The 15,361-nt window shown below is 35.4% G+C and overlaps 1 protein-coding gene and 1 long non-coding RNA gene across 8 annotated transcripts; one reads left to right on the top strand and one right to left on the bottom strand.

Moving 5' to 3' along the window:
- Positions 1–662: 662 nt before the first annotated feature.
- LOC105033686 (uncharacterized) lies at positions 663–13,087 on the top strand. Of its 5 annotated transcripts, XR_012141578.1 has the most exons (7): positions 663–1,080; positions 1,266–1,334; positions 3,630–3,698; positions 5,502–6,066; positions 6,145–6,271; positions 12,627–12,726; positions 12,794–13,087. It is a non-coding gene; the product is annotated as an uncharacterized lncRNA (long non-coding RNA). The 5 variants fall into 5 exon arrangements; XR_012141579.1 differs by lacking the exon at positions 3,630–3,698 and having other exon boundaries at positions 6,133–6,271; XR_012141576.1 differs by having other exon boundaries at positions 663–1,334.
- LOC105033687 (basic helix-loop-helix protein A) lies at positions 4,376–13,174 on the bottom strand. 3 transcript variants are annotated; one of them, XM_073258069.1, is made up of 7 exons: positions 13,081–13,174; positions 12,828–12,845; positions 12,647–12,703; positions 11,052–11,634; positions 10,196–10,608; positions 5,555–6,037; positions 4,376–4,641 (listed from the first exon to the last, which is right to left on the bottom strand). In XM_073258069.1, the coding sequence occupies exons 3-7, from the start codon at positions 12,680–12,682 to the stop codon at positions 4,564–4,566; spliced, it is 1,593 nt and encodes a 530-aa protein (XP_073114170.1). In that variant the 5' UTR covers positions 12,683–12,703; positions 12,828–12,845; positions 13,081–13,174; the 3' UTR covers positions 4,376–4,563. The 3 variants fall into 3 exon arrangements, with proteins under 3 accessions (XP_073114170.1, XP_073114169.1, XP_073114171.1); XM_073258068.1 differs by having other exon boundaries at positions 12,828–12,842; XM_073258070.1 differs by lacking the exon at positions 12,828–12,845.
- Positions 13,175–15,361: the final 2,187 nt, after the last annotated feature.

The following is a 15,361-nucleotide window of genomic DNA, read 5'->3' as shown; positions in this document are numbered from 1 at the left end:
GTGCTGTGAATCAAGCTATTTGGTTATAAAAAATTTAAGCAGATATGGGCATACAACAGGTAGAGGCTACTAAAATATATTGCACAATTAATCAGCCATTGCAATTATCAAGAATCCTGTTCATTATGGAAGAACAATGCATATGAAAGCCAAGTATCATTTTATTTGAGAAGTGGAGTCTTCTAAAGAAAATGAGATTGTCTACTATAAATCTGAGAACCAACTTACTGATATATTTACAAAACCCGTATCAAGAAAGAGATTTGAAGTTCTAAGATCTTTACTTAGAGTCACTAGCAAATCCATCGTAGAGGAGTATTAGAATATGATGAATTTACAGAAATATAAGAGAAAATTCTGAATATTTTAGAAGTCAAAGTCAAATCCAAGTGTGTCTTTTAGAATTCTTCTCAATGACTCTTAGAATTTATGTGTAATGCCCAGAGTACCTTAATATTTTTTAAAATTTTAATTTTTAATTTAATATCCTATATCTCATCATGTCTATAAATAATTTTGAATTCTATGCATGTAATAATCTTCTCTGTAGCCAAGATTAAGTTTCCCTATAAAATTTACTTTTTTATATTTTTTCTACGTATTCAACAAATATATCTAGCTCCAAGGGAGGCATACTCATCAAGACTGCTTCCACAATAGATGTTTGATGCATGTTTGGACATGAATATATCCAGGCTAGGGATTCCAAAGTACTCAGAAAATAAAGATTTAAAAGGACTCAGACTAATTTGAGTGTGATAAATAAATCTAAATGAAAAACTTGGAAGAAAGTAACTAAAATAATGCTCGCCCTCGCCCTCGCCCTCGCCCTTGACAGAGAAAGCAGGGTATCGGAGCACCTCCCCCTCCCTTTCAGCACGGGGAAAAAGGAAAATAAAGAGCAAAGAGCAACGCACTGTACCTAAACCATATGAATGAGAGAAATAACTGAGCAAACCCTTGTTCTCTTATGGACCCTTGGTCGTGTAGGAGCTAGCTGTCAAGGCTGGGTTGCGATCAATAGCTTGCTAGTCTCGTCCAGCGGGCCTCGGTTGGTTTTAGCAGTGTTTGCGAAAAATGGTGACTTGTTTCACAAGTTGCTTTCAAAATCGTATTTTCTTACAAAGATTTTGATTATCTAGTGTTTATTTTAGTCTGGTAGACAACCTCGATTCTCCGAGATTCGAGGTCAAGCCAGGTAGATCATCCAAGTAAGGGGTTTGAAAATTATATTTGCATTTTTCTAAAAATCTTATAACGTGCAGATGATGCCATTGCTGGGGGGTAAAAGGAAATGCTGAAAACCTTAAAAGAGAAGAAAATGCAGTAACAAGGTGAGTTTTGTAATGGATGCTGATTAGGTTTGCGTGGGTTGCTATTTATGAAATTAATGCATTTTAGTTTGCTATATCGTCGTGATTGTTTTCTTCTTGAGAGGAAAATTGAACCACATTCTCAGAATTTTGAATGTTAAGAAGAAGGGGAATGAAATAAAGGTAAATCAAGCAGAGGATGTTCTATATTCCATGAGAAACCTAAGCTTATGGTCTTTCAAGTGTTAAAAGACGGCACCTGAGGAATAAATTCTAGAGTTTTATATGAATACGGAGTCAGTAAAAGCTTCTCTAGATGAACCTGTTGTAAATCACGCCTTGCTGATGCTTAATGGTCGTTAGATCAATCCTGATGTGCGACCATTTTAAAGGACTTGGTTTTATATGTTGAAGTTTAGTCTATGTGAATGTAAACTGTTTGATGTTTAGTCTAGTGAATGTGAACTTTTCAATTTATCTAATTTAAGTACCTCTAAGTCTTTGATATGTATGTATGTAATATGACAGATGTCATTTAAGTTGAATACACTTGGAAGTCCTAAATTTGAACTAAGAACTAGAGCGCCGATTTGTGTTGTATCATATGAGGTGAGCCATACCAGCAGGTTATCCACATGATATGAAGGTAGACACCTCTATGCCATCAGTACACAACTGCCTCAGTGCATATTGGTCCGTGTCGAGGTTTGCCATATTAGACTGAACTGAATGGTATGGAACGTACTGTAGCATACTGGTTTGTTACTGGAATACCATATGGGGGGCATACCGACATTCAGTGTGCCGAACCGGCCCCGTACTGGCAAAGTAATGAATTGGCACTAGTATGGGGTCCAGTACCATAAGGCTAACCTTGGTCTATACTAATGGATTTTTCTTCAATATATAATAATACTGGCCGATACATAGTGTTATGGGGTTATAAACTAGTTTTTCTTTAAAACTTATGTCCGACATCCTATGTTCCCAGACTCTCTGGACCACAACTCTACATGTTTTACCTTTTTAATCATTGTAAGGATTTGAAATCCTATAGGAGATGCCCACAATTAGGAGCAGTATGCATGTAATGCTAAATACCCTTTGATGTCTAAACATGTACAACATATTCTTCCATAGTTCTTATTGTGGTGTAAAGCTACTATGTGCAGTATGTGTGCAACTTTCATGTCTTATTGTGATGCTACTCTTGTATCTTTCCGTACCAGTGTGTGCCAAGTTTTGGCTCGATACAATAAAATAAGCTTATTGTGCATACCACTAACTAGCATGGACACCATATCTGATGCCGAATCCTTGTATTTGAGAAGCATCCAGTCCCTTGCAACCTATTGTTAGTCCTGTTTAATATGTCATTGATATATGCAGCTCATTTACATGCTCTGATAACCATCACTCATGAAATTGTATTGAGTTTAGCTCATCACTGTTTTTGTATCTCTGAGAGAGACCTTTTAGTTAGACAACCTATTTTATTGCTTCAAACTATATGTCAAAGTGTTGCTTGAAGTGTAGATATATAAATATTAGTTACAGATTTAAATGAGAATGTTTGACATGACGTAGGAGTTATTTTTTGTTTTCTCTTTAGTTCTCAATACGGAGAAGTGATTAGGGTATTGTATGACTTTTACTTCTAGTAGTTAATGCCATTTTAACATCTTACAAAACACATGGTGTTGCATTTTTTCCTGAGTGTTATGACTTTAAGATGGAACAAGCAATCATGTTCTTGCTGTGCCGATGCCCAGCATATGTAATAGCTGGTCTACACAAATTCGTAACATGGATACAGTTTCTTTGGAGTCTATTTATTTAAATTTTGCATAGGGAGAGTAATTTTGTGCAATGTCTGTTGAGGATGCATACTTGTATCTTCTTTATGGTTCCAAACCAATGTTATTATTTGCATAAATTTCCACATGATATGTGAATATTATATTTAAAGTGACGCAATTAGTTAGTTTTCAACATGTTTTCATTTCTTTTCTTTTTTATTGAGATCCAATGTAGACTTGTATTTGTTTATTCATTTTCTCTTTTGCAAGCAAATCTTGAGCTGCTTTATTATACAAATTTTCAAAATCTTACTATTATATTCTGAGTAGAATCTTGCCTCTGTCTGGGTACTTGAATTTTATGCTGGAACATTGAAGAACAGGCATTTCAGACAATAGATGTTACAATGCTTATTAATGCATTCACAAGAAATCTGTCTTAGGAAGGAGAAGATTGCTTTTTTACTTGCAAAAAGTTGTTCCAATATGCTAACGTGGCAATGCTTTCTTGTGACAGGAAGCTAAAATGCCATCTTCAAATTTTATGAGAAACTTGATGACTTTCTTTCACTTGCTTAAGTTTGTGGTGAGCAAAGCTTACTTTACCATTCATCAGATTGTGAAAAAAAAAAAAGAAAAGAAATTTTTGGAATATTATAGTCCATTATCGATCAAGTATGGTCAACAAATTTGCTGACTTATGAAGTCCTTAACATTTTTGCTGTAACTGAAATTATGTCAACCCTACAAAATAAAGGAGGTATGGAGTAACATTCCTACAAAGTGGAAGGTGAATTATATAGATGGTCAGGGTTCCTTAAAGATTCTAGGTAGATTGGAGTCAATCTCTATTGGTGTAAGTTCTCAACTAACCAGTCATAAAGTAGTATGTGGTATAGATTTGGATGAGAATACGACAGAAGAAAAAAAAGTTAGTACTAAGATCATATGAAACCCAATTGATAGATGCAGACAAGTTTCTACTTAATGATCAGGGTTGGGCGATTGAAAGAAGAGTTGGAGATGGTCTCTTTTTGTTCATGGAAGAAGAGGATGGTTGGCTGAAATCTTGCAGATAAAGGCACGATACCTAAGAAGAAGAAGAAACAGCAAAATTAAGAATTGCATGGGACTAACATCGAATGATTTCAAGCCTTGCAGTACATTGTCAGGAGATCAACAGATTTCAGGGAGAGCTACAGTTATGTCATTTCCTATAACTTTGGGCTTCCTTTGCCAAACAATCTTAAAGGTCAAACGAAGTCATGAAAACTGTTAACATTGACCTGATCACATATTTACTCTTGTTGTGGTGGAATACATATATCCTTAGCCTGCCATAAGAACTCTGTATCAACAGTAGTCATTGACATTACACATAGATCATAGATAAATGAACTTCATTTTCTACCAGATTATTTGTGCCATCTTTTAAGTGTTACTATTAGAAATTAATATTGCGAGAATATGCGGTGAATTGCCTTTTTTACTTCGACAATACCGGCTCTCTTGCCACGGATCTCTTTCACCTGAAAAGAAGATGAAGAAACAATGTAAGTAAAACTGAAGTAATCTTAATATGATTGATTCTGCAGCACTCCACGGCAGATTTAAAATTATGCATATTTGTTGTACTGGAGTATTCGTAGTCTGAATGGGAGGGTGAAATCCTTTTGCTTAGAATTTTTGAAGAGTTGAGATTATTATTCTTTCATATAGATAGTTAGGATAAGGTCAAAGAGCCACTGAGCTTTAAAGTTATCAGTACAGGAATCCATTCTAGATTGAATACCATCTCTTGATTCTTGATAGAAGAAATCAATAGGTTTTGGGCCATGCGCATCATATGAGGTCCTCAGTTTTATGTGATGATCTTAATTCAAATAGAGTACCTAGTAGTGTTTAGAAATTCTCTAGATAACATGAGGTCTCTGGTTAGTCAAAGGATGTTAAGTGTAATATTATATGCTATTGGACCTGCATGTGATGGTTTGAATTCAGTTTTTAAGGACTAGGCATCTATCTTAGCAGTAGTATCATCAAAAGCAAATATGTGTGTATTTCTGCTAGCTGGTACTAGTATTTGAAGTTGTTATTATTGATTAATTGCTTGCAGCAAATATGATTCTGGGCTTTGGTCTTACAGACATGGCTAAATCTTTGTTATCAACATATGCTTGTGTAACATGGCAAGGCCACATAGCTGTTGTTCATGCACAAGGTGATATTATAATTTATGATGCTAAGCCAACACATGTCATTGTTTGAGAACTTAAGAAGGATAAGTTCATGTATTTGTCAAGCAAAATGCATAGTTTGTTCTCTAATTTATGTGTATAGGTTAGGTTTCAATTTGTTAATCCTATGTTTCATTATTAGTTTTCTTCAGTGGCAGTACTGTTCAAAAATGAAGATACCATCAGAGGTGGTGATTCTCCCTACCACAGCTCGCATTTCTGCTATAAATGTACCATTAGCCGATGATGACCGTATCGAAGTAATCTCTAGCCGGAGCTCATGAAGTGTCTGCATGATTTTAAGCAGTAGTCCATCTCTGTAAGGGCACTGCAACTCCAGGAGCGCATCACTTTCGATTATGGAGACCTGCACATTGGTACTTGGAGCTTCCACAGCTTTGGAGTGCTTTCCTGTCCCCTTTCCCCCTTCTAGCACTCTTATCTTCCTCTTATCCGAAGACGCAACCCTGTTTTGGCTGCTGAAGATGTGATTCACTGTATTGCTTTGGGGGGAGCTGCTGCTTTTTTTGACACTTTGGCCTTCTAAATTGCCTGGCTTGTGGATTTGTGTCGCTTTCAACCACTGCTCACTTTCCATCAGGCTGTTTCTTGATTCAAGATCTTGTATGTGCCTCCTGAGTTGCTTCACATACTCAATTGTATCACCTAAGATTGAAGCCTTATCCATCTGCAGATATCAGAAAATTTAGATTGCAGGTATGGTTGAGATTTCTGCAAGTTGTTCTTTTTTTTTTTTTAATGTTCTTCATCATTGGTTTTTAGTGTTATTTGCAGATCTAGAGTTCGTTCTTTCCATGAAGTCTATAACATGAACTATTAAGATTTGCAGATCCAGAGTTCGTTCTTTCCATGAAATGTGCAATATGAACTATTAAGATGAGATCTACTCTGAAAGTTAGTGGTAAGTCTAGATGTGTCTAAGCAAATTCTGCTCACATAAGTTTCTACATATGTTTGTGAGGTTTATGCAAGTAGAAAATTTTCCTTTTGGCATCCTAACTGTAACTGGATCTGCTTTTCATGACAATAGCTTCTCCAGAAGTTCTCTTTCGTTTTTTTTGAAGAATATCTTCTACAAGTTCTTCATGCAAAATTATGAGAAGTGATCTTTTTTAAGCATTAATGCTCCACTACCATCATTCATGATGCTGATTATGACAATATCAGTGCCTTACTTTTTTCTAACTTTTGTTTTCTTTAAATCATGCATGTTGGTATCATTTTCTTTTAAATAAAAAATGTACACAATAGAAATTCATGTGCATTGCGTAACAGTACCAGCAAATAGAAAAGTTTGTTAGCGAACTGCTAGACCTTAAAAACTTAAGGTGTTAAGGAATGAGTCAACAAGATATATTAGGCTTTAACAAAGTTAATTAATCCATAGACTATAACTTTTAACTCTTCCAGGTTTTGTTTCTTTCTGTTTCTGTTTTCCCCTTTTAGTGGAAGAGCTCATAGGCAATGGATTACATAATGGGAGATACCCCTCCAGCAAATGCCCTCGACCATTGGTCAAGGCAGGATTTGCACCTAGTTCTTTTGGTACAACCACCAAGAGACTTTACTAGCTTGGCCATTGGGTTAGTTTGAACTCCAGGATGGAAATACCGATACCAATACTCATGCTGGTTGAGAGTGGTATAATATAGTCCAAGACATGGTTTGCAATATCATTTTCCATACCTGTACCAGTACCATCTAGCATAGTGTCGATACAGGTTTGTCCATGGTGTCGACACTCTGCATGCCCCCATATTAAGTATCAATTCACTAGCGATATAGTGCAATATGCCCAGTACAAGGTGGTATGCCCAATGTGGGGTCTTATGTTTTGGTGTGGCAATCCTTGGTACTAGTACCTACAATATTGACACATGATATCCTGTTTGGTTCTGGCACAACACAGGTGACCATGATTTCTTAGTAGCAATACAATAATGTATTAAGGAGTGTATGAAATACAAGTTCCTGACTCGTGTGGTGCAATATGCCTGCTATGGATTAATATGAATTTGTACTCCAAAAATTGTACAAGGCCCTAAGTGTCATCGAAAGATTAAATATATAGACATCCACAATTATTGAATTCAAGATATATTCATCCATGGAGATGTGATCCTTAATTACTCTACAAGCAATATGGTACCCGGCATTCTTCAACCTTGCACATATTTAGAAATATCTTTCAAACTTCTTTTAGGAGTTTTGAGTTAATAAGATTTTCTCAATACGTTTAGTTGTATTAGTTGCCGTGTTTTGGGATTTTTTTCTTTAATAGTTGTCATCTTAGGCAACTAATCATTCATTTATTTATGATTTGAATGATGTTTTCTATGTAACATCATTTCTATTTGTTTGCACCCACTATTCCTATGGAATTGATGACATGTCACCCAACCTAAGATCTCCACACGATCACCTTCTCTAGTAATAGATGAGTGAGCAAGACGAGATATTAAAATATTAGTGCCCAACGGGATGCTTCTAGAATTCTCTTAGATGTGCCACCATGACAAGATACAGCTCTGGATAACAGAATGTCAAATGCACACACAACATTTGTTGCCTATAAAAGTCTAACGTAAGACGTCAATCTATTGTCTGGAGTTTGAGCAGATTGAGGAGTACAGTTTGGATTGTCTACTAGCATAGTGACTAGACTATGATTCATAAGGTGTTTAGAGTGTCACAATTTAACTTATATGAAAACTCCACCATAGTGTGTGAGTCATGCTGGGTTTAATTATGATGGTGAAGCCTTGTATCTAAACCTGTGGATTATTGATTGTTGCTTGCTTTACAATTGCTTGAGTGTCTCCATTGTTCAAAGGCTCCAAGTCTCCTCAGTGAATTCCATGCTTCAAAACCTAATAGGTTCTCGCTGGAATGGTAAGAGAGAATGGAAGAAAATGCAGAGGGAGAGGAGAGGCGAAACAACTCGGTAGTCAAGAGATTTCTTCCTCTTATTTGGATGCTTGGAGCACTTTATTCTCATCCAAGTTAGGAGAGATTTCTTATCCTCTTTTATCTTGAGTAAGACCAGATTCTTTTGAAACAAGCCACATCTTGTCTCTAAGAAGCCTAATCCAAAGGCCATTTGGATGCTCAAATGGGTGATAGATTGGGCCCAAGTTGGCCTCGACGGTAACAGAGAATAATCCTCATTTGAGTTTAAAACAAAACACACCAATCTCAATAAATCCCTATTCGTATTTAATGCCTCTACACTATCGTATTCATCAATTTTTGGAGATGTTTACACATTACTTTGTCCTCAAATCTGACATTCTTGTTCTTCTTTACTATGGTGGCCTTAAACGAGGGATCCCTATCAACTTCTTGTTTTAGTTCTGAAATTTTCTTACATATTTCAAAGATCACTACCTACATTTGCAGGGAAATTATATAGAAGCTTTTTGCTGTCATCTTCCATCGAGTAAGTGGAGTATATGTTATTGATAATATTATTGTTAGCTAGCTCAAAAACCAAAACAAGCATGATTTTAGATAGACTCCACATAGTTTCTTATGCAATTCAACTTACAAACTATATCAAACTTTTAAAGAACCCAGAAGGCATTGGAGCAGTTTGGACTCTAATTAATCATAGGCCTCTTCATCAATGCTTGTGTAGAACTGATAGCAAGCTTGACCACAAGAATTCAGTGTAACAGACAATGTTACATTAGCATAAGTTTTAAGACCAGGCTCCTCATATGACCCTTGAGTTGTAGTTGAAGGACTCTTTAACCAATGTTATCCCCTACTTGCCTTGTAATGTGGACAAACTCCCCTTAGATCCATCTTTACTAAGCCAGATCCGAAACACTGCTCTTTACAACCACAGAGATTTACATTTCAAAATTTATTACCGCAGAGATTTACCCCTGCATTCTGCAATCCGCTTTGACATATATTCAGTATTGTAGGGGATTGGCAATTTTTAGTTCTTCCACGTATCACCACCTAAAATTGAAATGTATTTGGGTGGTAAACATATAACAAATAGTCAATACGGTTGCTATGTACTTAAGGACATTTGAAACTTTCACTTGAACTAATTTACTTGTCCTGCCTACTCTCTTAATGGATATACTAACATATGATGTATGTCAAGTCAACTTACCTTTTATTCCTTAGCGGACACATATTGAGTGTTTTCCCTGGATCCCTTAATGCTAGAATGCCTGTTGCGCATTGATATTGACAAAATATGTGGGCATATTGCCATAACTTTAATAAAAGATTGGAAGGATAAAACTTACCAGGAAAAAAGCATTACTTTAAGGGGGGAAACTTATGTCTTAAGTCTTGGCTATGACTCGGTAGTATAATTTTTCTTTGAACTGTGAAACAAGATATTATTTTTTCATAAGTGGGTACTATCAGTGATGATGAATTGCTCTCCCCCCATATGTAAATGGTTCCTTCTGAATTTTTAATGAAACATCAATTTTGATAGCACATGCAGCATTATATTACGGGGCCTTCTATGACTGTAGGACTCAGTTATAATCCTTATGATAAACTCTAAGTAATCTAAAGAATTTGAGCCAGTGATCCATACAAATGGGTACTTCAGCCAACAGCCCCCTTCCTCACATCATCCCACTCTGCTTGTTTAGAGGATATCATGCATCTAGAATCAAAAGTGGATATATGTTCTGTTTGTCCATTCATAGGGATAAAATGTAGTTGTGGATCAGTTAGTCAATCGACTGCATGAATGTGTATCAGGATGTCTGGTTCCTACCAAGAACTACTTGTAATAGTAAAGCTTATTTTGGATAGCATGATGGAACTGACAGTAAAGAACACATACCTTGGTCACAAATGGGACCAATGAACGTAGGATGATGAACTTCTCATTGAGCTTCTCTCTTCTCCGACGCTCTGCAAGAACATGGTTGGCACTTAATTCTTCCTGAGGCATACCTTTCCTGATGCCCCCTTCTCCATCTCTTGACTTAGGTGAGTTTTCATCTTTGTACTTGCAATGAAGATTAGGAATATTGAATAAGATATTTTTAAGCAGCCACTGAGAAGTTCCTTCAGATATCACATTAAGGTGATGATCTCTTCTGGAGTTCCATTTAGAGAATGATGATTGTTGAGAATGAGGAAGGTAACCCACAGAGTTTGACTCCACCCATCGGCTCAAGTTGTTCTGTAGGATAGTAGACACTGTCTCAGAATAGTGGGCGTCCTCTGGAGACAATTCTTGGATTTGAGTTGCTGGAGTAAATTCAACAGATTTTAGTAAGAAGTCTTATATGCCTTAGGCTGAATTTTAAAGATCAAGTTTTCTATTTGTTTATAGTTTAGGTTATCTATGTTCCATTTGTTTATAGTTTAGGTTATCTATCTTATTAAAGAATGGTTTGGCAAAGAAATTTTTTTATGTACACAAAACATATGACTGTAAGTGCTGTAGCTAAGAGTACAATTATAGAAACATTGTTTTTCTTGATCTAGTTTGTTGGTTGCAATCCTAGATTTCTGCCATAGGAAGAATTGTTAGTCTCTTGGCTGCAGTCTTTGATTTCTTTGGCACACCTGGAATTGTTTAATCCTCCATACATTTTGTATGAATTCTGTGTCTTCTAAATTAGTACAGGACATAGATGCCTAATATTTGGTCATCAATGATTAAATTTGAATCTTAGATTTCAGGATACCTGATGATAGTGGGAACCCATCACAGGGATCATCATGTAGAAAATTCCAAGCTTGGTACGAGTCATCACGTCGTTGCTGGTTAGATTGTTCACTGTTGTGACACACTGCGAGCACTTGTAGTTCTGTGTCTAAGTCGTTGGAGCACTCATCAGGAGAGCCCAATCTGATGCCTTCTGACATCTCAAGCTGCATCAACTCACTCGGCTCAGTTGCAGGAATTGCTTTCTCATCTGCTGCCAAGCTGGGTGGGATTAGTTGGGTTGAAATCCCAGCATTATATCTCCCAGTCTCAGCCTCTGAACCTGAACCAACCTCGACTTCATCACCATCATCATCAACATCATTATGATCAATATCTTCATCATCATCAGCATCATCATCATCATCTTCTTCTTCTTCTTGATTGGAACCATGTGGATCGACACTCATTTGTTGAATTGCTTGAGTCTGTAAAAGTTGCTGCTCAGTACATGCAGTGGGGTTAGAGGTTGAGTACTCTGAAAGGGCGGGCTTGGGATGTATGTCTTGATGGTCCATAAAGAAACTCTTTGCATGCTGGATTAACCCGATATCTTCTTCAACCTGTTAAAATAATAATGTATAGTTAGGACTTAGGAATTTACAACACTATTATAGTTTCTTTCATTTGATGTCTATAAGTAATGTGATAAAATGCATATGCTCCTAAAAGATCCCTTTTATTAGGTGCATGTTTAACAAATCAAGTAAAAGATTTTAGTCCAGCATCAAAGCCTAGAGACTTATCTTCTTGCAGAATACATTTGCAAGCTTGCATGACCACATCTCAATTCAACTTGTGAAGATATGATACTATCCTTCCTTGTTAAAATCTTACCATTCACAACATGGATCTATTAAAATGGCCCTAAGTTTTATTTTGGATCAAGATTGGTTGGGCAAATAGGATCTATTTCCATATTATGAATTATGTACTCTCATATCCATGCATTAGTACAGTTGGCATGAGCTTGTTATTGAAGTTTATGGAGTTAAAATAGGAGATGAATTTTCATATTTTCAACAATACATTAAAAATCTATGCTTCTCTTTTTCCTGAAACATTCTAACCATAATAATAATTAAATTTAGAGGTAGTATATAAATATATTGAATAATCAGACAATGTTTATTTTATTAGACATGCCATATAAGGGCTCATGTTGGTGAGAACTACACTTCTTGTGCATATGGCTTTTTATTCTGTATTCATTTACTATCTTTGACTTATATTTTGATCTTTATATTTCTTAAATTTTTTTAAAAATTGAAAGAAATCAGGTGAGATTTTATGATCTGTAATCCAATCCCTGATCCAATTTGATCCAACCCACTTTATGATTTATGACTCAAATCTCCTCAGCAATATTTGATAGTGTCATTAATCTCCGAATAGCAGAACCACTATTTAGCTATTGCTTCGTTGTGTCTTACATTGATGTGATGCTAATCATATTAGTCACTGAAGTTGGTCACTATTAGTGTTTCTAGATAGAATATATGCATTTGTTGTTTCTATATAATGTTGATCATATTTGATGCTTAATTAATTTCAGGTTGAAAGTTCTGTGCTAACCTTTTCTGTGGTGCCAAGTTCAAGGACACCATCCATGAGTGGAATGCACACCACTGTCTGCAAAGCAGCAAAACCATAAGGTAAGAACATCAGATAGTATTACAACAAAAATCAAGATTGTCGCTTGATTTCATTAAGCTTTTGAAGGAAAAACTGCTGTTGATGGGGAAAAAGGACAAACCTGAATGCGAGCACTCTGCTGGGAGCATTGGCATTGTTATGCATCATGCAGAATATTTAGGAAAATATAAGAAAAATGAAAGACAGTGAGTCGGTAAAATGTATAAAGATAGCCAAAAACAAAAGGAAGATATCATATAATTTATCATGCCCAACAGAATTGAAAACAGGTACTCAAGATTGTAGCATTTCATCTGGAGCAAATACAACTCTATCTTTATGAAGCAAAACTAGGTAGATGTGTAAGTAAACACCTTTGCAAGGATGGCTCTAGAGAAGATTTTGCTGTCAGCCTCATTTGCTCGTGTGAGCCAGACATGTCTTCGCTTGGCAAATGCCTTTCCTGGTAAGCTGCATCACAAAGTTTATTGTTGGATATTGTTAGTGCATGCATGCGGACGTGCATCTGAACAGAATGTAATTTGTTGATTTCAAAATGTCCTGTTCACATCCATTTTTTTTCCCTTTTTCCTTCATACTAATGTTTTTTATTTTTTAGCTGGTATCCTTTTCTCTTTTCCCTTCCCTCTAGTTAACTTATGCTAGATTGGTTTGCGGTAGCAGAAGTGGTTCTTTTAAAATTGACTTTCATAAGGTTTTTGTTATTGCCATAAAGTTGACAACTATAAACAATTTTATGGAGCCCCAGGAACGAGCAAACTATCTGTAACTAAATGGTTATGGTTGATAGTTGTTATCTCTGTTGTTTTGGTCATGAACATTGTAGCTTCATTTTTCCAGTAAACTACTTTTTCCCCATTCTTGCAGTACTTTGCATGAAGTTATCGGAAATAACTAGCATGAAACTATGTAGAATCCTGTTAAAGAAAGTATAGTTTCTTCCAAAAAAAATATGTCTGAAGGTTTATCTAGATGTCTTTGTTCGCTTTGTAGTTTTAAATACATCCCTGGTGGCTGCACCCATTTCTACAGAATTTTATGTCATTAGCTCTTGTGATAACTCTTACGCAACTAGTGATTGTACATGCTATTGTAGAGGGGATTTCGGACCAGATTATTTATTTTCTTCTTTGGATTACTGCGACGATAGATCACCCTTGAAGAAAATCTTGGGAGGCTTGCTTCCTCTCAAAGTGAATCAGGGTTGGAGCCAACATTTTTGTGTGGAGGGGCAACATGTCAAGAGGGTTGCTGAGACCATAATCTTAACATAGTAGTAATAACTCAATTTAGTAAAATACGGATGAAATTAAAAAAACTATCTTATATTTTATCAACCACATTTTAAAATTTAATTTTTTAAGTATTATAAATAAGAAGATACCGGAGGACATATGAAACTACGACTAACAATTGGCAGACTAACAATTGGCAAATGAATGTAGACCCAAAAGAAGGGATGTTATGCTTGGGCTTTGATTTTTTTTTTTTTGATATCATTGTGTTACATAGAAAGGAAAATCTTGTTTTGGTTCCCCAACCAGAGTTTTATAAGGATGAAAGTAGTATAGATATTATTCATTCGGATTCGTTTTTGTATCCTAATAATCCGGATATGGACAAAAATTTTAGGATCTAATTAATATCTGTATCCATATTCATCAAAGAAAAATAGATATGGATATGGATAGACAATTATTCGATCCGTATCTGAATATCCGAATCGATACGTAATCCTATATAATTTTATATAATATTAATTATTTTTTTAAAAAATATAATTATATAAATATGTTATTAATTTAATTTATTATTTATTTAGTCATATCTTTGATTATGTAATCATAAAGTTTAATTATCTAAGTTATATCTGTAATTATATCTATACTTTCAGTATTCTACTCATATCTGTATCCGTTTAAAACAAATACGGATATGAATTTTTACATTCGAATAATATCCGTATCTGTATTTGTCAGAAAAAATAAATATGAATATGGATATGCTGATATCCGATCTTTATCCAATCTGGTTTCAGTCTTAGAGTTTTATCAAAAAATTTGAGAAGGCCGGATCACCATAAAAAGTAAAAAATGTAATCAGTACTGAACTAGCTATCTCGTATTCTATTCAAACTTGAACACCTTCCCTCGCCAAGAATGTTGAATAACTGTGCAAGAGTGCTATCAGAAATTTAAAAAGTTGAATACCTGGCAAGGCAGTGCCCATCTACAACAACGTGGCTCCAACCTTGAAGTGAATCTTTTTTTTTTTTTTTGTCTGATAGAGTATTTTGTAATCTGTTGAGTTGTAATACACTTTCTTACGTCCAATGAAATCCTAGTGACAATCTTTTGTTACCATTATAATATCAGTTGAATCCTGTTTTTATTTTCCAACCTTATCCAAGCCCTGCATACGACCAGTTTATTTTCCTTTTCTCATCTTACTTTTCTTTGTCTGTTAATACATTTGTTTAGTAAATTCCCACTATCAACTCTATTTTAGATCATTGCAATCAGATTATTCCAGGATAAGAATCACTAAAAATCTTCATCAAAAAAGAATCACTAAAAATCTAAAATCACCTTTGTGATCCCATTTAGGTCACCAAACATCAGAAAAAACATTATT

This window comes from Elaeis guineensis, chromosome 5 (assembly GCF_000442705.2).
Source record: "Elaeis guineensis isolate ETL-2024a chromosome 5, EG11, whole genome shotgun sequence".
Lineage (NCBI taxonomy): Eukaryota > Viridiplantae > Streptophyta > Magnoliopsida > Arecales > Arecaceae > Elaeis > Elaeis guineensis.
This window is presented reverse-complemented; position numbering and strand designations above follow the sequence as displayed.